Genomic DNA, 25,173 nt, shown 5'->3' with positions numbered 1-25,173 from the left:
TACCAAAACTTATAGTCAGATAATAGTTAACCTCTTAACATTATAAATCAACTTAAATGACAGCTTAATGTATTTTTATATTTTTACTACATTACATTAAAAAATGCTTGTGCTGCTTTTTTGTCACTGGTGTAAATTCAGGCTTTCCAGAATGTAATTTGACCATTTAATTTGCATACATAATCAAAGACAGAAAAAGTTAATGTAATATTAAGACATTGTCTTGATTAGTAATAATTTACTTTAAACAGGCATGCGTAAAGTTCTATTGTGTGACCTTTTTCTATTTCTACCATTGTGTTTTTTGTTGTAACATTAGAAATAATTGAGGTTGAGTGATCAAAATTGAATGATGATATCCTTCAAATGCTTACTAATAAATGCAGCAATAGTTAGGTAGATACAAAAACCATATTTTATGAAACTGGGCCACTCTGATGCCAGAAAACCAATATGCCATGCGGTAACACCAGTGACGCAATGTAACACAGTGATGCAAAGTGAAACCAATGACAAAAGGAAATCAATATTATGTGTTTACAATATTAAAACAGTAATGAAATGCTAACAAGTCGTTATTAATATAATTTTTGAGGCTTTTATTAAACCTTATGTTGATAAAAAGTTAGTGGTGTTATTGATTGTCACTGGTGTTATCGTCATGTTACTAGTGTTACAGCAGCAACAGTAACACCAGTGACGATAACACCAGTGACAAATCTGCAGACACAATGGCATATCTAAGATTGCGGCCACAGTAGCTCAAACCACACTTCTTAAATTGTAAATAAATCACTTAATCATGCAATTTGAAAAATTGTATTAATAAAATTGCCTTTCCCCTTACTATAAACTGTAGTAACACCAGTGACACAGCTTAAGTCCTCGCATGAAATTATCAAATTGCTAAAATATGAGGAGAGAGAGCACACTCACCTTGTGCTTTTCAAAACAGCATGCCTACAATGAATGTTTGACCCAGGAAGAAGTTGGCAAGGATGTTGATTTTTTTCAAAGTGATGGTTTTTATAAATTGTAACACCAGTGACATGAAATTGAGGGACAGGTATTCCCTGTAAATTATTTATAATATTTAGTTGACATTTTCGTTTTTTAAGTAGTCCACTAAATAACTGTACTACTTCCCTTTGTATTATGACATTTAAAGGGGGAGAATAATACAGTATATTTTTTAACTCAAAATATGTCACTAAACCACGACTCCTGACCCGAGGGACAAGCCAATTTCATGGTACTGACCGTGTTCTACAATATATATATAAAAAATGGTTTGCAATATAGCTGTCTTACATATGGTTTTTTTTTATAATAAAACACTTCAATTAAAACAAAAAACATATATTTTGTGTCATTATCTGACAATTTTTATTGTTTTTCCTGGTGGTTGGGGCTGGGACAGGAAAGCCACCATTTTCATAGAATGACCCCCCAGCGTCCTCAGTGTAAATGACACCTATGGTATTAAATGTAGTTGCTTGTTTTCTTCCATGTGCTTTGGATTTTGTTGTCATTTTAAAGCATCTGAGATCATTTTAGCTGAGCATCCTAAACTTTGCTGCATTTTTTTTATAAGTTTTCCCCTCTCAAATTAACTTTTTAATGAAATTGCATTGTTCCTCTGAGGAATGATGGAATGGTTTAGTTTAGGCATTCAGCAGCAGATATATTTTATAACAATGGGCAAAACATTTTTTTCCCTCTTTCTTAATAGGGGACAAAAATGAGCCGTTTTTTTTTCACAGAATTAAGTTATATAACTTAGTGTGTGGATATCATTAGCAATGTGTCTACTGTTTTTCTATTACACTGCTACATCTATAAGTAAATAATTTCCAATGGAGAAATATTACTACTAATAATAACAGTGGTTTATCAGGTTACTGATACAGATCTTTTTGAACCCCACTGTAATGCAAATATTGTCTGTCTATAGGGTTATAATGTCAGGTTATATACACATTGCACATACAGTATGTAGTCCACCTGTCTGGTTATAATGCGCATATTTAATACATGTCTATGCCCATTAAAAACATAGATAATTGAACATTTGTTTCATTTACAGCATTTGAAAGCATACTTGTGGATAAGTGAGTTGTATGCCTAGGACGCGTATTCAGTCCCGTCACCCTGATTGCAAGCATTAAAACAGCAATTTGTGTAAAATCCCCTTTTGACCTGTGGCACACACAGTCGTCGTTGTTAATTTGTATCCACAGACATGGTTTTAGGTCTGCGATAGAAAAGAAAGGCACTCTCTAATTTGCTACTTAGCAGAGGCCATCGCAGATGACCCAAAGCATTATGGGATCGGTTTACATCATCCTCTTTGATGTTATCCTCATCGTAACCCAAGCACAGCAGTGACAGAAAACACACCCGTGATGTGACTTAGTAGGAAACAAGATCAACTATCCACACAATCTGATTATAAGTGCTTTTTTATTTGTACAAAATCTACATAATGCAACAGTCAGTTGTTGGTTATATATTAAACATTCAAACTGAAGTTTTTGCCAAAGTCAATTCAAGCACAATTAACTGAAACACTGCTCCCATAATTTCAAAGAAAAGTAGATAAACTGAAAATCTTACAAACTTGAACGTTCCAAGCTATTATTAAAAAAATACGACTCCCTATAACATTCGATCACAACTTCTTGATCGAACAAAGCACTGTTTTAGTTATCTATGTAACACACCACTCTTCTCAGATGATGTCTGTTTTGTACAAATAATAAATGTATGCAAAGTCCCAAATGTAACACAACTTTTCAGATGGTGGTCAAAAACTGAAATGGATCATTTGTAATGAAAGCACACCATCTGGTGGCTTGAGATGAAATACCTTTACAGTCCTTAATTTCTCCCACATTGGCTACAAAATAATAACATGTTGTCATACTGCACCACTTTTCAACATCATGTCCATTACACTTTATCAACCTTAAATGCCATCAAATATGACATATGTTTGTCTCTTTTAATATTTTCCTATCACATTTGCTTCTCATCAGTCATCATCAGTTACATTTACTGAACTATACTGCAACGCTTCTTTATCATGTGTTAAAATTGAGGCTGCGTTCACAACAAAAATAAATGTCACCGTCTATAATAGTGGTAAAAATGTAGTTAAAAATGTAAGACTGTTAGATTTGCGAGTCATATATATTTTTATTATCAGAACTATTGCAACATAACGACTTAATATTGTTAAGCGACAAATAATACTGTAACTGAGATACTATAATGAATTATAAATTCTGATTGATTATGATTGAACACTGGAGATTTAGACATTTTATTCAGCACATCTCCGATCTTATCCAGGATGTTATGTGGAGATTAAGCTGCACGGCCCATCAAGCAGAATTCAACAAAACTGAAAAATCGATCACTTGCTTATGTCCTTTAAGATTCCCAAAGTCTTCAATGCAGATATTTGGGTGAGGTCCATGCACAAATCATAGACTTTTGTAGTGGGGTAAAAACTGCATCCGTCAACCCCAAATTCTCAATCTCACCAAAATCAATAATTCCTAAAAATTATAATAATTTCCTCCATCCTGTTTACGCCATAAAGCTTTTACTGGTTCCCAATGCTGCATTATCCCTGTCGACTATAACGTGAAAGCTACAGGTATGTATCCTCTGAACCCACGCTCTCACAGGAGAGACTTAAACCGAGAACTCTGGGAGCAACGGGAATGGATTTCCCATTCGCAGGTTTGATGTTTGGAAGAATCAAAGTTGAGTTTATTGGGTGGGCAGAGTTGTTTGTATTTGTTGCTGGTGTGGGGTCTTTGGGGGGAGGCAGCTCTGCAGCTAGTGCATGATTGAAGCGTTGAAGGAGCTCAGCTGGGTTTGTAGATTTGGGGTCTGGTGAGGGTTTGGGAAGTGGTGGCGGTGGTGTGCGAGAGACTCTTGGAGGGGTTTGATGTTGTGGTGGCTGGGATGGATAAGGGGTTGGGATAGGAGCAGGCACAGTTGGGGCGGGGGGAGGTACTATCTTCTCGGCTAACATGCTCTCCGGTGTAGTGAGTAAAAAGCGTTGTAGTGATGGAGAAGGCTGTTTTTTGTGTAGATTGTTTGATGGTGATTGCTGGAGATGGTCTTGCTTCTCGGGGGTCTTCTCTTGTGTAGGGAGTAAGAAGCGCTGTTGTGATGGAGAAGGTTGGATATTTGGTAGATTGTTGGATGGTGGTATTTGCGGGAGATGGTCTTGTTTCTCGGGCGTCTTCTCTTGTGTAGTAAGTAAGAAACGTTGTTGTGATGGAGAAGGTGGAATATTTGGTATACTGTTGAATGGTGGTATTTGCTGGAGATGGTCTTGTTTCTCGGGCGTCTTCTCTTGTGTAGTGATTAAAGACCGCTGTTGTGATGGAGATGGTTGCATATTTGGTAGATTGATGGGTGGTGTTTGCATGAGATGGTCTTGCTTCTCGGGCGTCTTCTCTTGTGTAGTAGGTAAGAAAGGTTGTTGTGATGGAGATGGTTGCATATTTGGTAGATTGTTGGATGGTGGTGTTTGCTTGAGATGATCTTGCTTTTCAGGCGTCTTCTCTTGTGTAGTTAGTAAGAAACGTTGTTGTGATGGAGATGGTGGCATATTTGGTAGATTGATGGGTGGTGTTTGCATGAGATGGTCTTGCTTCTCGGGCGTCTTCTCTTGTGTAGTAGGTAAGAAAGGTTGTTGTGATGGAGATGGTTGCATATTTGGTAGATTGTTGGATGGTGGTGTTTGCTTGAGATGATCTTGCTTTTCAGGCGTCTTCTCTTGTGTAGTTAGTAAGAAACGTTGTTGTGATGGAGATGGTTCCATATTTGGTATATTGTTGAATGGTGGTATTTGTTTGAGATGGTCTTGTTTCTCGGGCGTCTTCTCTTGTGTAGTGAGTAAAGAGCGCTGTTGTGATGGAGATGGTTGCATATTTGGTAGATTGATGGGTGGTGCTTGCATGAGATGGTCTTGTTTCTCCGGCTCAATATTCATAGGGGCTGGTTTGAGGTCTGTAGGTAAAGCATATGGGTTAGGGACGTCTACATGAGGTATTGGGGCTTTTCGGATGGTGCCTCTCTTTTTGCGACTGAATTCAGGATCCGAGTCCAGCATCACGGGATTCTGAACGATGATGGTGGGGTTCTGACGAAGGTCTTGCCGGGTGTGTGGCTCAGCGGCCATGATGGCGTGCGCGCCGTGCATTCTGGGTGCGGACTTGTAGCTGAGCTCGCCGTGAGTTTTTCGCCAGCGCTTGAGCTGTATGCGGTGCTCTCGCTCGACGTCCCGAGCAGATATGGGCAGCTCCAACACCTGCACATGAAAAGTTAAGCAAGTTTATACATTATCCAATCAGTACATTATGTAATCATGCATACCCTAGGAAGCTACCCATGGAAGTAGTGAAGACAGACGCTCTTGAAATACAACATTACTTGAAGACTTCCAGTTTAGGCAATTTTACAGTTGAATGAAGTCACAAACATGTATGCACTCAGTCAGATGTACACAGATGTAATGTATTAGTAAACACTACAGGCAGATGTGTATGTGTTACCTGTTGTACGAGAAAGCCCTCCTGCAAGTATCGTGGCTCCAGTGCTCTGAGAAGCTCCATAGTCTCGTATTGACCAGCACAAGCCTTCAGTTTGTCACGAGTTCCCACCATGCACTTCAGCAGCACCAACCCAACACGGAAAATTATTTTAACTCCTATTAAAAGGACACAGACGACAGATGAGAATTACTGTCGAAAACAAAGCCAAAAATACAAATGCAGGGGTGTATTTATTAGGGGTGTGACAAGATATTGTGCGTCAATCGTGAGATTTCTTGTGGAGGTGAAATGCTGTTTCGGTCGGCAAAAAACGAATATTTTTCCTATGTATATTTGTTTTTCAGTATAAATATCTAACCATTCTTAAAGTAAGATACATTTACTTGGCTTAAGATATTAAGTATTGTTTACAGAAAAAAATTATGAAAATCAATACTTAAAACAAGTGCAAATATCTCCCAATGGAGTATGAAAAATAAACTTAAATTAAGTTAAAATACATTGAAACTAGAATTAAGTTTTTTTTCCTTATCGAATTGGAAGATTTTTTTTATTATTTTAAGCATAAACCTATCATAAAGTATTTGAAAATAATAAAAAATTTAATTGATTTAAACATTGTTTAGGCAAAAGTAAGTGTTTTCTCAATCTAAAATAAAAGCAAAAATAATGATCAGGGGCCGTATTCACAAAGAATTTTAAGGCTAAAAGTAGCTCCTAACTGGCGAATTTAAGAGCAACTCCTAAAAATACTGGGCGTGTCCCTCCTAAATTTAGGACTCCTAATTTTTTTCACTAAGAGTAATTCACAAAGCATTTTAGCCCTAAAAGTAGCACTTAAGTCTGGGACAGCTTAAAAGAAGTCAAGAGGACTCCTAACTCACTAAGACCTATTCACAAAGGATCTTAAAATGTCTTAGGTGCTGATAACATGGACAGTTTCACCAACTCAAAAGCATTGCACATACTTAAAAGCACACTTTAATGTAAGAATATTGTTTATAACATTTGTTTCATAATTCATTACATTTATGGCAAGCAGGACGTTTTTTAGAATTACATGAAACAATAATGAAATTAAATATTTAATATTATAGGCATACCTGTTGCCATGCTAGTCTGTTTAAAGGCTGCAATCTCAACCCTTTACTGCGATTGTAATGCATACCACCGCCTCTCGCAGTCGTCCGGGGTCCGCGACACAAGCGGGAATGCTGCATTGATCTGCAACAAATCCTCTCCCATCAGAAAATGCGCGGGTTGATCCGAAATGATGCCTGAGGTCACCCGCGGATTTTTTGCGGTCCGACTTGCGGGCGGGTTAGTTGAAAACGTTGGTCGGGTGCCGGTTGTTTTGTACATTGACCCGCGCATCATTGTCTCGCATGTCTCACGTATAGTTTTGCTTGATATCTCAGTGCCAAAATTTCCCTTTTATTACGTTTCTTTTTTCCAGCACCAACTGGGACAGCAGCAGTAACTGATCCTGCATCCAGTTGGGCTTTCTTTTCCGTTTTGGCGAGTTCATAATCCACCGTCATTTATTTATTACATTAGGATTCTTCAATATGGGCAACATTTCCTTGCTTTAAGTAGTCTATTTAGGCTAATAGGATGTCAATTAATCATTTTGTAATGGTTAATGTAATGTCGTTTTTTATTCATTTGGGTATTAGGCTACCTTGATTTAATTTAATTCCATTCACGACTTTTCTTTTACATATGCATTTCGATGGCATTACTATTATTATTTTGTGTAGGACACAGACATATTTCGATGTTGAAATTCTATGATTTGGTGTGTCTGTGTTATGTTACGCATGACAGCCCTGTCATCTAACAACCAATCACCGTGGTCATTGCGAGGCAGCTCGTGCATGAGAATTGACGTCATCCGTAGCAACGAAGACTCACTCTTAGTTTAGGAGTTATCATTTTTCCTTACTAAAAGTAGGTCTGAAAGGCGTTGTGAATAACTTTTAAGAGAAAACTCCTAGCTAAAATCTTTTAGTGCGATTTAGGAGTACTCTTAGTGGTAAGATAAAATGCTTTGTGAATACGGCCCCAGGAGTGCGCAGGCGCCCTCTGCAGGCTTTTGTTGTAATACATAATGCTGTTTTTATTACATACAGTAGATGTGGCTCATGTTGGCAAAATAAAGTCAGTAAAAAAAAATCAAATTTTCACAAATTAGTTATTGATATTTAGACATTCTCCATTAAAATAAACTTCAAAACGATGTATGATTTGTTCCAATTTGATAAAAATAACAGCTGCCCCTGTTTGTAGTTGATAAAGTCAGCAGTCAATTTTGGAGAAAAATCCAGTTAAAGTAAAGTCAAGGTTAAAAAACAAAAGCACTGCATCTATACCCTAAAATCCCAGATGAAACTAATAGATTTGGCACTTATAAAATCGAAAACATCTATTATTGTTTGATCGACATTGAGACAGACAGCTTTAAGATCTACTGTAATGCAAGAATCTAATATATATTTTCCCAACATTTCCAAAAATTTCTTTAAAACATAACAGATTATATCTGCATGAATTCTTGTATATATAGGGGTCGCGCTCGTGCATCTATGTGCCCGCCGACCTGTCAGTCATCAGCAAGATTATTTTCATGTCTTATTGCTCTTAATAACTCTTTTAACATTAATCAGGTACCAAACTTTATCTTTCTTAATAACTCTTTAAACATCAAGCACGTCCTGCACTTTATTTGTACTCATTTCTGCATGTTTTAAAACTGAAACCAAAATGCCAGAAGGGCATGTTGATGGACACACAACTTTGAATTGGTTAAGCATTGAAGACGGTACACGTCTCAGAAAACGTACGAATAAAGATCAGTTTAGATGTTTAATGACTATTTAGAACATTGGTATCGCAAGACGAGGGCTTAATGTACTTTTTATGAAAAATGTTTTGACCAAAAACAATATACTTTCTTTTGCCTGCAGCTCCGACGCACGGGTCACATATTTTAATGTTTTTGTTTAATAAAACAAGCATGTGTTTACTTGGTTTTGACACTTTATTTAAACCAATTTTTATTGCATCATCATTATTTTACATAATTTTAAAGTTTATTGCTCACTTAGGTCTATTTTTATTACCAAAAATATCAAATTACTTCATTATCAATGACCAAAAAATTGTTAGGGACAGTCCAAGATTAGTTAATGGGGACATTTCACAAGACTTTTTTAAGACGTCAAATAAATTTTTGGTACCCCTAGAGTACATATATGAAGTTCTAGCTCAAGATATCAAAGATAATTTAACTTAAAACTGACACTTATATGTGTGAGCAAAAATTTGGCGTTTTGGGTGTCTTTTAAATGCAAATAGGTTGATCTCTGCACTAAATGGAAATGCTGTGGTTGGATAGTGCAGATTAAGGGGTGGCATTATTAACCCCTTCTGACATCACAAGGGGAGCCAAATTTCAATGACCTATTTTTTCACGTTTGCAGTGAATAGTTTACCAAAACTAAGTTACTGGGTTGATTTTTTTCAAATTTTCTAAGTTGATAGAAGCACTGGGGACCCAATTATAGCACTTAAACATGAAAAAAGTCAGCTTTTCTTTAAACATTTCAAACTTCTGTGATTTCAATTTCCCATTCATATATTTTATCATTGAGGATTTATTAAAAAGTGTAAAACTCTTATTTTGACAACCCTTGTGTGTCGTCTCTTGGAGTGTCTCATGTATTTATTGGTGTATACAAAGATATTTAATTTTAACAAGATGTGTCACTAGTACTGATAAGAATGGGGGAGATTGCAATGGTAAAAATGGCCACTCTAGTCCCGCCTTCCAGTAAAAATCGTCAATCAAAATCTTGTTTGTCTTGTTTTAACAAGAATGTGATTTTCTTAAAAGGACTTTGGTGTATCTTACCATCGCACAGGAACATGTCCCACACTCTTAGCACAGAGGCCCAGGGTAGAGTTCTGGAAAAAGCGCACATGAACCACTCTGTCATGTACAGGATGGGCTCTATCTTGTGCTTGTCAAGATGCCGATACGCCACAGGGCTCACACGCTTCAGTAGTGCATTCAGGATTTCCCCATCCAACTGAATTGCCTCCTAAATTGTACACAAGAACAAAATGTTATTATTACCATTATAAAAACGCTTTATATCTGGCCTTGAGGTAATAGAGTCATATTTGCGGGATTATTTAATTTGTTATCAGGCAGTTGTTTGGCTCAACATTCATGGGGTAAGAATACATGAGATATAGATTACATCGAAATTCATTTTTGCCCTTTGGAAAAAGATACACAGAGCCAACAGAGCCTTAATACATTCTGCCGATTACATCACCTTTGACTGAGCACAAAGAAACTTTGTTTTGATGTTACAAACACCTATGGTACACTTGGACTCAGAAACATGAGTCAGTGTTTGCAAACTGTGAACGAGGAACTTCAGATATGAATACTTTGAATAGAATGTCAACTATTAACAATGGAATGTGCTTTAAGAAACTAGATAAGGTATCTATCACAAAAAAAACTGTATGGTTCATTATATTTTCACTCGGTTCATACTGCATTTCATTTATTTAGTAGTTAGTGTATTAAAAATAGCATGCAATAGTGTACAATTTCAAAAACAAACCATTGGGTGGATTTCACAATCTCTTAAAGTCTCTTTCTAATAAAATGAACATGACTGCAATCTTACCAGGCCTGTGCTGTAATATCCAGGCAGATACTTCTCACAAATCTGAACCAGACCCCAAAATGCATCCTGAACACAAAATAGACATAAAAAATTAATCATAGCAGATTATTCCAATGAGCGTTTGCAGCCTTGCACAAAACATAATGCATGTTGGACCAAAATGGTCTGTGAATATAAGGCCTCATTTGAATTGCTGAAATAATAATAAATCTATAAAAAAAACAGTATTTGGGTTTACCTCTGCTGGCATGTGCATCAGCAGCACTGCTGCTATAGGAGCCTGAGCTTGGCAGTAACCCTCCTCTGGCCTGTATAGGGTGTAAGCCTTTAACACCCGGAAGAGATCCTGTTGCCTGATCAACACGCACATACACACGTCAATAGTACAATAGAAGCACAGCAGATAACACGGTAACCAAATAATAATGCATAGACTGACCCGTGACCTCCTCGTGACACGAACATCTCATGAAATGGGAATTGTCTGTGCAGGTCTCTCTCGATCACATCAACCCATTTAGGGTCTCCTTCCATGTCATCCAGCTCCTGATCAATGACACAAACCAGTTAAATCACAAACTTAGTACACTCTGGATGGATGCTGTGATCCATTTAAAGTATGTGGGGTATTCCTACTCACAAATCTTGTATATTTTCAACCATAAAGGCATTCACCCAATAATGCTCACGTTAAAGTGAAGTAAACCCGGGCATTAAAACTTGATTTATAGTTCTGAGTCAATTTTCATTTAAACTTCTGTGTCATTGTTTGCATCGACATGCAAGTACACATGTAGATCGTCAGTAAGCAGACTCCATGGGCATGTCACAGTATCACGGCAAAGGCCGAAAACAGGCAGCTTGTTGTGTACGTTCTTGAAGAAGCATCAGCTGTGATGGTTGTAAATAGACAGTGACTTAAATATCACTTCTTAACTTGGTCCATCTTTCTTTTACTGTCGCAAGCATATAAGCGATGCAGACTGAGGGACTTAATGGACTTAAGACATACAGCCACTATAACTTGGAAAAAAAGGTGCCATTCAAGAGTGTAAATACCATACCCACCTTAAACTTCCCAACGTTTTGTTCCCGCTTCACTTTTCCACCTGATAGGTAGAGCCATGCCCTGCCCCGTAATGATGGTGGGATTCCTTTCTGACATCGCAGTCTGACCTGCAGGTGAAAGGTATCTGACCGTCACATACTGGCAGAGTTATATTATAAAGAGAAGAGGGAACCAGAATGCATTTACACAAGAGATTGGGCAGCAGTCCAAATGTCAAAATTATAGGGCAGTTTGACACAAATAAGTCAGTCCACCTTCAAAACAGTTCTGAAAAGCTGCTGGACATATATATATATACAATGATAAAAGAGCCAAAACTCACTTGCATTAGCTGACAGCAATTACTTTGAATTATTGATTCTGGTTTATTACATTTTTAGCACTTTTGAAACGGGGTTCACAACTAGTTTTGCTCTATGATCGAAATTTTACGTCACAAAAGGCAAACAAAACAAAAAGTAACAATAGGCCACTTGATAAACTGGACATTTAACATTTAAAATAATCGACAATTGTCATCTCTTGTGACACATGATTATATGCAAAAATACAGTAGAGTTAGATTTTATGCAAACTTGTAATAACTTTGCAATTTGTAAGGATAATTGTTTCATTACTTAGTTTTTACCTAATGTCAGTAATCCACAACAACCCACCAGTGGAGAACCACTGTTTGTGAGGAAGCAACTGGTTCATATACGTCATTATTCGTGCTGTATATGTTGTTAAGTGTGACTACTGAAAATAAAAATGTACTGTCTAATTATTGTTTTTATATTATTCCATAACTCGTGCAAGCTCACTCATGTAACCCCCCCCGTTCAGACCACCAGCCACTTTCTTGCTGTGTGTCGCCCTGTCTGTTTTAATGAAATCTTTAGGAGTACCATCCACTCCAGTAACTGATAAGAGACGGATGACGTCAACTCCAATGCTTCGCTCTCACTGGTAGTCGCTTCCGAACATCGATCATCTTTTGCATAAAGTGTAACTTTAACTTGGTCGTGCACACAGCGTGACAAGAGAATATGAATCTTTTCAGTAGAAAAATATAAAGTAATCTTTTAACTTGGTAGCCATTTCAAAGGTACTGGCAGATGTGTTTCTTCAAATCAAAAACTTGTAATGTATGTAAATATCTGTGTTTATGTGTAAACAGTCTTTTAAAAATGTTACAGAGAATAAGAACAAAAGTCATGGACGCTTCTTTCTTCCACTATTTCTTCATTTTTATTATAAACATTCTTTAAATCATTTTTTTTGTCATTTGAGAATATTATAGTAGAACATCCAATTACTGTTTTATAGATTTTTTTGTTTTACTCTGTTTAAATAACTACATATAATGCACTAAGATATAGTGGGACGCATTACAGTAATTAGATTTTTAGCAGATAAATCTATAAAAAAAAATCATTCTGATGTTAAAATTATTCTTTGTGCAAAGTAGAAAACACAATTATGTTTGTTATGATCTTTTTTGTGTTATTAAATTTTATGTTTTATCATTAAAATCTTAACTGTCGTCATATTTCAGTGTTTTTTGCTGGCGGTCTGATCGGGGCGTAAGCCTTTATTCTGCTTAGCGCTGCGGATTCAGTACAGGTTCATGGTCATAGCAGTAAAGCAGTGCAGAAAACACTGTAGTACATGTTCAGCCTGAGAATGCATTAATATAACCGAATGTCTGAAAACCATTTAGTAAATGTTTTTAAAACGTTGTGAATGAGACCTTAAGATTTAGTCTTGTTGCTTAAAATCTCTGTGCAACACAAGACAAGCACATACAATAATACAGGCATGCAAACATGAAGGCCAACAAAGAGTGTTAAAGAGGACCTTTGCCAAAACTCCTCTGTTGTTTTTACCTGTAGATGACTCACTCCCATTGGAAGCTTTATAAAGCTTGAGAGAAAAACAGAGGTGAACACTTGCAACACTCAGACTAATAAATACACACAAGACCATATAAGGATAACTGATGTGATATCTGGCTTGTCCGGACAGGACCAAGCTGGGAATGACTGTCTCATTTCGTTGAGGTTTTTAATTAATTAAAATGGCGGTGAGACTGTCTGAGCAAGTCAATGAGAGAAAAATGAGAAGGAAAAACAGGATGAAAGTGATCAATTAAAGCCAAGAGACTCAAAGTTTGCTGTAAATGTACTTGTAAGAATTGGCAGACACCTTATATAATGTTTATGTAACTCGTGAAGTGTAATAAAGAGTTCAGATGCAAAAACTGTGTCTGACACACTCTTAGAACTAATGTGTTAAAAACAACACATTATTGTTGATTCTGGGACAACACACTAAATCTCTGTGTTATTATTGAAACAACACATTTTGTGTTACTTTTAACACAACATGTGTTATATTTTAACACAAAATCAACACAAAAGACAAATAATGTGTTAAAATTACACATAATGTGTTAAAAGCTTACCGCACAATGATGTGTAAAAATTAAACATCCTTTCTAAGAGTGCATGTTTTCTTGTAAATTCACATTTTTTTATCAGGCTCTTATGTTTAGGTTCAGGAATTTCCCTTTTAGTCAGTAACTAAAATATGTTTTTTCACAAATGTCTCTTTAGTCATTTCGTTGGTATTTAACAAATGTAACTTTTTTTCACTTCCAAATCCTTTACGTACCTGCAAAGATCTCTTAACTGTACTTTCTGATTTATGATAAAAGGCAAAAAAATTCAATCAACATCAAAGTAAAAGTCCTATATCTAGGGCCCTATAATTTCCGCGATCACGGAATCGCGGACGGAATCGCGGAATTGGCAAATCAACACGGAATCTAGTATTAACGCGGAATTTTACAAATTTTGAAATTTGTGTGGGAGACGAACGTATGCCTGGGGGAAATGCAGACCAAGGGAAGTAAATCTGGGCGACACACCCCCTCCCGTCATTTCAGACCCGCTCCAAAACACTGAAACCATGCGAAAGCGGCTCTCCACGATCTGCTTTCGTCATCGAAAAAATTAAGAAATTCGACGCTAAGCACTTAGTTCTGAGCAGTTCTCACATGACTTTTATGTGACCGGAAAACTGTTATTTTGTAAGTTTTGTCAACATTCTGTTCACGGTGAGCGCAAAGATACATGCAATCTCTCATCCACGTCTGTCTCACTGCACTTCTGTCTCTCTTTCGCTCGCACGTGCAAAGAGCTGCGTGCTCATGCTGTCATAAGTCAGATCACTATCCTGTGTATGTTTGTAAAGTTATATGCATTTCAAGCGATCATGTATAAAATATGGATCGCGTTCCGCTGGACCGATGTGTTTAAGGCACTTCTGAAGGCACCACTGCTTTGACACCTTGTTGTAGCCTTCTGCAACAACACTAAACAATGCATTGAATTGAATTGAGTTGTGTGTGTGTGTGTGTCTGTGTCTGTGTGTGTGTGTGTGTGTGTGTGTGTGTGTCTGTGTGTGTGTGTGGGCGCGTGTGTGTGCATGTGTATGTGTATGTGTGTGTAAATGCATGTTTTACAGTCATTAAGTAATCGTGTTATCCAGTTTTTCCCCAAATCATTTACATTTTAATCATTAACATTAAAGGCACACTCTTTGTATGACTAAAATAACAGTAAAGGGTAAAAAAAAGGGCCAAAAATTAAAACGGATAAAACGGAATTTGCAAAAATTAAAACTGAGAAAACGGAATTTGGGAAAAAATAATACGGAATTTGGGAAAAAATAAAACGGATTTTATAGGGCCCTATATATCCTAATATATTCGGTAAGCCTTCTTTAATTGGGTAAAAAAACTAAAAAACTCTTGCACCTTGACGTACGCGTGCTGGTGTTCTTTTTCATCATGCTTAAAGGACTTTGATGAAAAACCACTGTGGCATTTAATGGATTTGGCCAACAAAGCGGTATTAACTCTTTCCCCGCCATTGACAAGTTAATGCTTTCCTGCCAATGACGAATTTTTACAGCAATCCATATTTCCGCTATTATCCACCAGGTGGTGCTCTTACCCAACTTATAAAACCCGAAGCATCCCCTTAGGCCAAACTGTTCAAAGTCAGTGTATGTTTTGATCATCGCTCTGATTCTGATCTCTATCAAAAGTCCTTCACAAAAATGCAATTATCTCAGCTTTTTGCTCAAAATGTTGTCTTTTTGAAGAAACCTACCCATATTTGAGAGGGTGACAAAAAGAGGTAGGATGAAACTTTTTTTTTTTAAAGCAGAGGGTCTGTTATATCATGTGATATATTGTATGTTAATACATTTTCTCAAAAGGCATTAAACTTTTGTGAAAATCATAAAAAATGCTAAAACTGGCTAGCAACCATTTTAAAAATGCTGGCGGGGAAAGAGTTAAACACTGGGATTAAATTAATTTGCTAACAATGCCCTTTAAAAGGTATCAGCCCATTTATTTTCCACATTTTAAATTCTTTCATGTCATTTTAGGATTACTATTAAACATAAAACCCTCATACAACATGTTGAAATAGTAAGGTGTGTGGTATAAACCAGTGGTCACCAACCCTTTTTCTGGAGATCTACTTTTCTTGAGTTCACCTCCAAACCCAATCTAACACACCTGAACCTGCTAATCAAGCTTTTTTCAGTTACCTAAAAATTAGAGGCAGGTGTGCTGAAGCAGGGTTGGACCTAATGTATGCAGGAGGGTAGATTTTCCAGGAACAGGGTTGGTGACCACTGGTAAACAGTCTGGTTAAAAGTTATTCTTCAACCACTATCGTTACCAATGCAACAGCGCTCAAGCACTCTATGATTGTCTGCCAAAAGAGCGGCGTTTAGGCTTGACATCAACTGCAGGAGCTCTATAGCATTCGGTCAATATCACCATCTCATTTTTGATGAAGGTGGTGTTTAACGGCTTTTGCATCTGAGCTCTTCCAATGTTTATAACTAACTAAAGAATATGCTGAATGAAGATGGCAGTTTGTACCTTTTTGAACCTTTTACTGATCCATTTGTCCCAGTGGTTCAGCATGTCCAACCATTTTAATTCTCTGTGTCTTAACACCTCCAGAGGAACATCTTGAGCCCTGTGCGTGAGGAAAAAACACAATAAGAACTTCAAAGTAATTTCTTTGGTGAACCTGCACTGCAAGTTGTTTATGCAAATGTATTCTTGTTCAGAAATGTTTCTATTAAAGCCAAATGTATTCCTGTAGCTCTATGGTAGAGCTTTGCAATAGCAGTGCAAAATGTTGTGGGTTCAATTTCAGGGATCACACATACTGGTAAAATGTACACCATTTAATGTCGCTTTAGATAAAAGGGTCTCCAAAATGCATTAATGATTACGTTGTTTACATGTACACCAACAATGTGATAATTTCGAAAAAATCAGAGAACGGACTTCATTTTTACATGACTGGAGATAACCTCTTTACTCCTGTGTTAGGGCTGGGATAAACGATTATTTGTTTAACGATTAATCTAGCGATTATTTTTTCGATGCATCGATTAATCTAACGATTCATTTTGTCAGTCCGATTCGACTTCGATTCGATTCTCGATTATCTCCCCATTAATTAACTAATAGCAAGTTATACATGTTGATTTACATATCTGAATGTAAACATTTCAATATATCTTTATTGCTCTTAAAATGTCAAAATAAAAAAAGACTATACAAGTGCAAAATAATGCATTCTTAGACAGAGGTAGCATTCAATAAAGCATTTGCAGTGCATACTGTGCAGTTAAGTAACCGTATAAAAATCTCAAGTTCAAATTACTTTATTTTACATGCATTTATGAGCAAAACCTCTTCAATGTGCCTTTTGATGGTCTGTGTAATTTTTATAACTAGATTTGTTTAATCCACATTGTTTTCGTGCTGTTCTAGTCCATTTAATGACAGATATAAACACAATTATAGACTTAAGAAGCACATATATATTATTAAATCTCTTTCTCTTAAGTTTGTTAAGATAGATTAGGACTCATTTACTGCTGGACAGAGAGTGAATGAAAGCGCAGTCTTCTGGCAACAGTGACATATTTCATTGCTTTCTGTTAAATTGCTCAAATGACTGTTTAAAACACACTTGGCATCACATTCATGATTTTATGGTAAAATGACACTTTTTCGCGTAAATCCACGAGCATTTAAACCATAAACAAAGCACTTTCACTTTAATTGAGCGTGAGCAGCGCAGCAGAACCACGCAGAAACGATTGCAGCACTGTTGCTACAGAGCCGCCCAAGTATTTGCAGCTGGCTCCGACCTCCGTTTATATCCGTTTCGAGCCGCGAGCTCGCGCTGCTCATGCGGCGGGGTGCATGCTTGTTAACATGGGCGCTGAAAAAACCACGCGCCGCGCGGCCGCAGGCACTGCTCACCCTTGCTGTGTGAAACCGGCGTGGACTGAAGTCACTCGCGTTGCTATTACTGCGCCGCCTTTTGGGTCTGACGAATCGACGCGCATATTTTGCGTCAACGTATTTTTTGCGTCGACGTTGTCGATTACGTCGACGCGTTGTCCCAGCCCTATCCTGTGTACATGCAGTTTTATTTTTTATTGATTATTGACACATATCCCCAATGCAGAGCACAAATGGTGAACTCACATATACGGTCTACTGTTTTAATTTTCTTCCATTAAATGACAAACACGTTTTTATGGACGCATTTCGTTATTCTGTGCCGTGATGAAGACAGAAATATTATGACAGTGCCTGTATCCAGGGGTGGAGTGGGACCAAAAAAAATCTACCAGGAAATTTAGTATACCACCGGCCCTCCGTGGTAAAAAAAGGTCTCGTATTTGTAGTAAAACTAGGGTTATACAAATCGTAATCAATCTGCCAAAAAACATGTTCATAATAATAATTAAATCTTTAAATCATGGCTAATTTTCCAAAATGAGTAACATACAAAATGATACCTGTTTGAAAACCGGATATGCGCACCTGTCAATCAGCTATTACATAACAGAGCGAGGCCAGAGATGGATGTGCTCATAAATGGGAGTAGTATGGAATAATGTGTGCATCTTTGAATAACTGTAAGAATTTTTCCTTTAAATAACATTTTTTCATATAGTTTTGAGAGATAATAATGTTTTTTCCACTGTTATTGCTTATTTATTGTAACGTAGTTGGCGTATTTACCTCAGAGTTTATTTCAGTAATATTGCGTTTTTTCTGGTAATAATAATAATAATACAATTTACATGCCAATCCTGCTTCTGTTTATTCATTTCATTATGCTGTTATGTTAAGTTATAGGATATTAATTGCCATATGAGACGTTCATTGTCATCATATATGCAGAATAATGTGTGTATCTTTTAATAACTGTAAGAATACAGTTCCTTTGAAAAAAAAATTGTCAAGTTTTTGAGAAATAATAATGTTGCTTGTGAGGATATTTATTGCCACGCAGTTGAATACTCTCGTCTATAATATGGAAATCACATAGTAGGAAATATATAATGTGATACTGCAAAGTTACCCTTCTAATTTTTATTTATGATATAGCCATATGGAGATAAACATTTGCAAATGTGCTGATTTGATCCATTCATGTCCTGACCACCAGGCTAAAAATGTTAAACATCCTTAATCCACACTTACAACTGGTCTATAGTCTATCCACTTGATGGATCTGACCGCATATGTACTGCAATAAACAAGCATTCAGTGGCTTTTTTTTACATCAAAGACCAACAGGCTATGCCATTTGGGGAGAGGGCCGTTCACTGATCCCCTATATTTTTAAATCCTATGGTTGGACCTGCCGAACGGGTTGAGCACTTATCTATAGGCTACTGTGTTGAGCAAAGAGGCTGCACAATTGGTCAGCTGGAAGCGGCCGCACATCAGGCCGCCAGACGGGGTTGCTATATAACTTGCAATGTATAACTATTATCAGACCGGACCTCACAGCCTCAAAACACTACCGGCCCACCGGGAAATGTCCCGACTCTCCCGATGGCCACTCGGCTACTGCCTGTAACGGTTTTATATGCTGATGTGGTGTTATTTAAGCCATTTCTGGAAAAGGGCAGGCTGTTGACAGCGAGTCGTGTTGACAGAGTTCAGGAAAAACTTCATAATGTCAAGTTAAAAAAGGAATTTGCACTTAAGGTGAGCGACAAAAACCCACGTGCACTTCAGTTAGTGTGGTATAAATGCGATTAAAGTGTTTACATGGACGCATACTTATTTCTTTATCTAAATGCAGGGCTCAAGACTAACTGTTTTACTAGGAGCACAGTGGCCCCCAACTGAAAATGTTAGTTTCAATCTGAGTTCAATAGTGAGTCATGCCTAAAGAGCCATAAGACCTTGGAAAGTTGTGAAAATAAATGTATGAATAATCGCTTCAAATACAGATTTAAACTGTTGGTGGACAGTGACTAAGTATTTACTTAGCAGATTCTTTAACCAAAGCAACTTTACACTATTGACTAATAACAGAGCAGATTTAAATAAGAACAGCCTGTGGTTAGCTACATTGCCCGAGGCTACAACGGTGATGAAGCAGGACAGTTATCTCTGTTCCTCAGTTTCTTCTTGGGGATGAAAGTCGGGAAAGGAAGTTTTATCCTGCAGCCTAAAGAGTTAAATATGAACCTTCCTCCCCGGCATCCACCAGCTTCCCTTTACTTAAACACAGATCCTAACCACCAAAAATTTGATCTGAAAGCAAAGTTTCTTAAAATATGTTTGGTATCCGACTACAAGTCGAAAGTTTTACTTCCTTTTTATTTGCCAACACCGGCTTGTACCAAAAACAGAGGAATCGATCTAAAATACATTAGAGCCGAGTTTGGTGCCCGACGAAGGCCTCTCACTCTCCAGTAGTTGGCAGGGACAGCGTAACCTCAGGGCACCAGCACTCCCATAAAGCTCAGGAAACGGAAAGCCTGCTGTACGCTCAGTACAGAAAGACAACTATCACTTGACTTATTCATCTATTATATTCTCTTTCTGTCCGTCTTAGATTAATGCATACATGGGTAAGTTATCATGAATGAAGTGCTGACAATCGGAGAGATCTGTAAATAATATAAATGACTCCCGTAGGAATGTCACTTTTAAGTACAATGTCTTCCATTGAGACACCAGCCTGGGCAGACATATTGTCGGTAAACATCAAAATTACATTTAAGACTTTGTTTAACCACGTGCAAATGGCTACAAAGCAACAGAAGGTTTAATATTACTGTAAGGATTTGACAACATTGTACTCCATTCGAACCACAAACTAAAGGTAGAACTTTTTGTCCAAACTTAAAAGAAAAGAAGGCTGTCAAGTTTTCACACATCCATTTAAACAGGTTTAACAAGTTAAGCAAAACTCATTCACTAAACTTTACAAAACAAAGTAGCCTAGTTGACTTTGATCAGGCCAAGACACCTGGATTTAAGCATTGCTTTGATTTAGTTTGGTTTGGTTACTTATGATTGATCATCAAACCCCAATTGATCTTTTTTTAAAGGGTTTTGACCTGGTTTAGTCCTGTAATGATTATATGAAACTACACTAAGCAATGACTTACAGACATAAACATATATGCAGTTAAAAAACAACATAGATCATTGTATGCAAGCTTTGTGTCCAACATTATCATTACAGATATGCAAAGGTATGAATTATTCCCTTAAATGCACTTTCGGTAACTTAATGAATAAAATTTAGTGAAAATCTGCTTTGAAACAATCTGTACTGGGCCTTTATAAAGAGCTATAAAACTAAATCTGAATTGACAAAAGCGTCACGTGACACTTTCTTACCCTAAACGAGCAACAAAACTGAACAAAATGTAAACTTACGATTCGGGTGAGTACTTCTGGGCTCCTCCGATAAATCCATATCTGTCAGTATTTCTTGAGCTGGTAAATCCATCGATCTCAGAGTCCGATCCAAAAGAGCTCTCCTCATCAAACTGACTTCCCAGAGTCCTCACACTCATAGTGTCATCTGATGACAAACGTCCATTCTCCCGAGCCATCATCGTTTCACTTACAGCATATTATTTACATCCCATAAGAACCGTAAGTTAACTGATCTGAAGTCAGGCAAATCTAAACTACATTGACCGACAATTGTGGCTCATTTGGATTCACTCACGCATGAACGTTTTTGTGTTGTGTATGTAGTGATCTACAGAGTCTTATGTTGAAGTTTCTGAACAACAAATCACCCGTTAAATGCTAATTTAGCCTAGCGCGCTACGTGTCACTGTCCACTCGCAATTTTGTTTGATCCCAAGACAACGACGACCCAAAGTGTACTTTATTTGTGTAAAAGTATCGACCGAAAAACCTGTAAACAACCGGACGAGCGAAACGACGCCTGAATTTCCTGAATCACATTTTTCCAGTCCACGGAATGTCAAGAGTCCAGCTAACTGTTTTCAGTCACCAAACACCGTCTGAAAACAGAGAATACTCCCACTCAACAATGCACCAACAGATATATTTCCTAGTTTAGGTTTAGTTCCCATAGTTGAAAAATAGATAAAAATAAATAATACGTTAATAAGGGCGTATTTTCACCGTGGGTGGATTATGGTATTATCGCTAAGTTTCCAGTCTGTCGCTGTTGAGTTTGACATCTCTGCACATGCGCGGCTCTGTCACTTCCGGAATCCACAAGTAATTTTAAATTAATGTAAACCGCGTGTATCACCAGTGTTGCGTTGTTTTATTAAACCACATACTTAAGAAAGGTGAAATAAAAATGATTAGAGGAGGAAAGTACATTTTTTTGTAATACTTTACAATAAGGTTAATTAGTTAACATTAGTTAATGTATTAAGTAACATTAACAAACCATCAGCAAAACTTTTGTTACAGTATTTATTCATCTTTGGTCATGTCAAAAGATAGAAATAAAGCTTTTAATTGTTTGTTCATGTTAGTTCACTAACGTTAACAAGATTTTAATAAAGTATTAGTAATTGTTGAAATTAACACTAATAAAGATTGATTAATGCTATATAAGTGCAATTCATTATTAGTTCATGTTAAATAATGTAGTTAACTAATGTTAAGTAATGAACCTTACTGTAAAGTGTTACCCATTGTTACCCATTAAAGTTAACATAGTAGTTGACCTTTGCATTGATTGAGTATGAAAGTTAAGGGGCAGTCTGATGTCTACTCTACTGAAAAAAAACTGCTAAGACCAGCATAAGCTGGTCTCCCAGCTTAGTTTTAGCTGGTATTGCTGGTGTAGCAAGCTGTGTTTTGGTCACCTTGACCAGCTGACCCACCAGCTTGCAGGTTTGCCAGGCTGGGAGGACCAGATTAAACCACCTTAAACCAGCTACCAGCTTATGCTCCAGCAGGGTAATAAAAGATTTGGAGTTTACAGTCACATATGTAATCATATAAAATACTAAAATAAAATATTTTTCCCTGTGTGTTTAGCATTAACAAAGTCTTGTGCAGGCTGTTTTTAATGGTCAGTATCTAACAATTAATATTTAATGTATTTATATTTTAAAACAACATCTTGCTTCCTTTTTTCAATTGTGACAAATAACTAGCGTTTATTACAAGAGTAAGTTTGTTAAAACTTTTTTCTTTATATTAGAACATTGCACATTTTATGTGTCACATTCAAAAGAATTTCAAAGGAAATAAAACTTAGGAATAAAGTATTGCCGTTTATTTTAGGTTCGTTTGAGGAAATGCACCACTCAGGAATTAGCTAATGTCTAAAAATATACATACTATGATAAATCACCGTTAGCTTATGGGTTTCATTTCTACTTCATAAATGGTAAATGCAGTTCAACAAACAGCCTGTGGATGGCAGCAATTACAGACATAATTTACTGTACAATGAAGCAAATTACATTCAAAGACTTTTTGGTCAAAAGCATTAACAGTACATAACAGTACAAGTTATTTGCGAAAACATTGCTTTAAAATGCAAGGTAAATTACTTCAATTATATAAATTGTGATATCAACTATATGCACCATATAGATGTTTTAGCATGGTTTTACTAATAGAAATTGCTGAATAAATGCATTGTTTTGGGGTTGACAAGAGCAAAATTGCAGACATCATCAAAGGTGAAGAAATGGCAAAGTTCGAATGAAATAAAATATCAAGATATTCAAGACTCTTCTTTCTCATCACCATGTGTAATAATATAACACAGTGATTTATAGTCAATATTCCCAGCCACATCTATTGGAGCCACTGAAAAAGCCTGGTCAACCTGAAAAATAAAATAAGGTATAATAAAACATTCACAGCACTAACATCATTTATAGATTTCAAAAGATGTAAACAACACTGGTCCAGAAACACTTCCTGTTTCATCTTGTGACTGTTTTTTATTTCACACATATATCATTATCTTTAAAATGTTTGTTTAACTTTTTGACTCAGTTCTATATGTTTTGTTGGTTGTATTTTATCCCAACGTTTATCTATTGTTAAAAACTGAAACAGGAAGTGCTTCTGGACCAGTTACATCTTTTGAAATGGTCCATAGCCAAGTATTTAGAGGACAAATAATAAATGCACATATTTACCTCTTCTGCTGAAAATTTATCAGCCTGATTCATTAGCAGCCTCTTAAACCTGAAAAAGAGAAAAAATACAAATGATTTACATTTGTGCTGATAAATTATTCTACTTTACTCAAACTAAAAGAAGTTTCCTCTGTTGAGCACTTACTCATCTTTATTCACAACGCCTGTACCGTTTGGGTCAAATAGTTTAAAAGCAGCAAGAATGGATTCCTCTGGGTCTGTGCCTGTTTAGAGATGGTAATATAAAAAAATGGCCATTAAATCTCAGATTTTACTTTACAATCTTAATTAAAAAGGTTCTTTAAATTTTATCCATTATACCATTGAGTTTTTCTCCAAAGAGAGTGAGAAAGACAGTGAAGTTGATGGGTCCCTTCCCCTCTGCTAACATTGACTCCAGCTCCTCATCACTTACATTCAGCTTCCCTGCACAAACATATTAACCTATTTATTACATTTCTTGAGAAGGAAAGATTATTAACAATAACATCAACAAGTCTTTCAGTATTAATAGGAATGGTTTGTATACCTAGTTGTGCGTAGGTTTCTTTCAGGTCAGTTTTGTTAATAACTCCATCCCTGTTTTGATCAATGCAGCCAAATGCCTGTCAAGAAGCATACCATATATATTTTACTGGACTGTAATGGATCTTTCAAATAGTTTGCACCAGATTATAATTAAGGCAATCTAAAAGTAAATTATATGTCTAGTACGCAGCTGTTTTATGTAATATATTGATCCACCTCTTTGAACTCCTGTATTTGTGACTGCTCAAACATGGAGAAGACATTAGAAGAGCCCCTTTGAGCAGTTTTGCCCCTTTTAGCAGCAGCTTTCTTACTAGCCTGTAAAAGGACAGAAAAGATTTAAAAAGTGCACAGGCAGTTGAAAATGTTCAATCACAAATGTAATGGAGCTTATTAAAATGACTGAATAAATTGTAATAGAATTGAAAAAAAACAGCATATGTTAACGCAGAGAAAAATGTAATGAATAATATACATTTTAAGCAAACCTGACAAGTGCACAGAAATAACAGTAGATGTGTCCACTCACCATATTCGCTGTCTGCTCTCTGTCTGTATATGTGAGCTCCTGGGCCACTGGTGTCTCTGATGGAGTCTTTATGTATGAGGACTCTTATCATTGTGCCCTCTATTAAAGTCTGCAGTGTCTCTGTTAGTTCCCTACATGGGCACCCGGAGCCTCTCAAAACCAGTAGCCCTGATAAGTTCCCAAGTGTTCAGATTCCAGCATGGTGGAAAATAGATAAAGGATGGGGGTGAGGAGAAAATAGGA

General features: G+C 36.7%; 2 protein-coding genes across 5 annotated transcripts in view; both read right to left on the bottom strand.

Annotated features, from left to right (window-relative positions):
• Nucleotides 1-2,446: 2,446 nt before the first annotated feature.
• On the bottom strand, nucleotides 2,447-21,944 carry tbc1d10aa (TBC1 domain family, member 10Aa). 2 transcript variants are annotated; one of them, XM_065247413.2, is made up of 9 exons: nucleotides 21,151-21,944; nucleotides 16,303-16,402; nucleotides 11,354-11,461; nucleotides 10,725-10,831; nucleotides 10,524-10,638; nucleotides 10,286-10,351; nucleotides 9,493-9,682; nucleotides 5,580-5,734; nucleotides 2,447-5,335 (listed from the first exon to the last, which is right to left on the bottom strand). In XM_065247413.2, the coding sequence occupies exons 1-9, from the start codon at nucleotides 21,330-21,332 to the stop codon at nucleotides 3,659-3,661; spliced, it is 2,700 nt and encodes an 899-aa protein (XP_065103485.1). In that variant the 5' UTR covers nucleotides 21,333-21,944; the 3' UTR covers nucleotides 2,447-3,658. The 2 variants fall into 2 exon arrangements, with proteins under 2 accessions (XP_065103485.1, XP_065103486.1); XM_065247414.2 differs by lacking the exon at nucleotides 21,151-21,944 and adding an exon at nucleotides 13,223-13,259.
• A 1,049-nt stretch (nucleotides 21,945-22,993) lies between these two features.
• Nucleotides 22,994-25,173, bottom strand: part of myl7 (myosin, light chain 7, regulatory) — a 6,722-nt gene continuing 4,542 nt past the window's right edge. For 2 of the 3 annotated variants that reach the window (XM_065260107.2, XM_065260108.2), the window contains exons 2-8: nucleotides 24,931-25,098; nucleotides 24,618-24,719; nucleotides 24,403-24,478; nucleotides 24,195-24,299; nucleotides 24,019-24,097; nucleotides 23,874-23,922; nucleotides 22,994-23,554 (exon numbers count right to left, since the gene is read on the bottom strand). In XM_065260107.2, coding sequence (XP_065116179.1) covers nucleotides 23,450-23,554; nucleotides 23,874-23,922; nucleotides 24,019-24,097; nucleotides 24,195-24,299; nucleotides 24,403-24,478; nucleotides 24,618-24,719; nucleotides 24,931-24,933 — 519 coding nt within the window. In that variant the 5' untranslated portion in view covers nucleotides 24,934-25,098 and the 3' untranslated portion in view covers nucleotides 22,994-23,449. Of the gene's footprint in view, nucleotides 23,555-23,873; nucleotides 23,923-24,018; nucleotides 24,098-24,194; nucleotides 24,300-24,402; nucleotides 24,479-24,617; nucleotides 24,720-24,930; nucleotides 25,168-25,173 lie in introns of those variants that run through there. The other variant, XM_073816243.1, reaches the window with a different exon arrangement.

Source organism: Paramisgurnus dabryanus, chromosome 11 (assembly GCF_030506205.2).
Source record: "Paramisgurnus dabryanus chromosome 11, PD_genome_1.1, whole genome shotgun sequence".
Classification (NCBI taxonomy): Eukaryota; Metazoa; Chordata; class Actinopteri; order Cypriniformes; family Cobitidae; genus Paramisgurnus; species Paramisgurnus dabryanus.
Note: the sequence above shows the minus strand (reverse complement) of the source record. Positions and strands in the feature narration are given on the sequence as shown.

Bases quoted from the DNA above. Each gene is read 5' to 3' on its own strand.
- tbc1d10aa (XM_065247413.2), bottom strand. From the start codon at position 21,332: ATGATGGCTCGGGAGAATGGACGTTTGTCATCAGATGACACTATGAGT. The intron at 9,683-10,285 runs GTAAGATTGCAG...TGTACAATTTAG, and splicing joins GATATTACAGCACAGGCCTG to GAGGCAATTCAGTTGGATGG. The intron at 5,735-9,492 runs GTAAGATACACC...TCCTTTTAATAG, and splicing joins GGACATGTTCCTGTGCGATG to GAGTTAAAATAATTTTCCGT.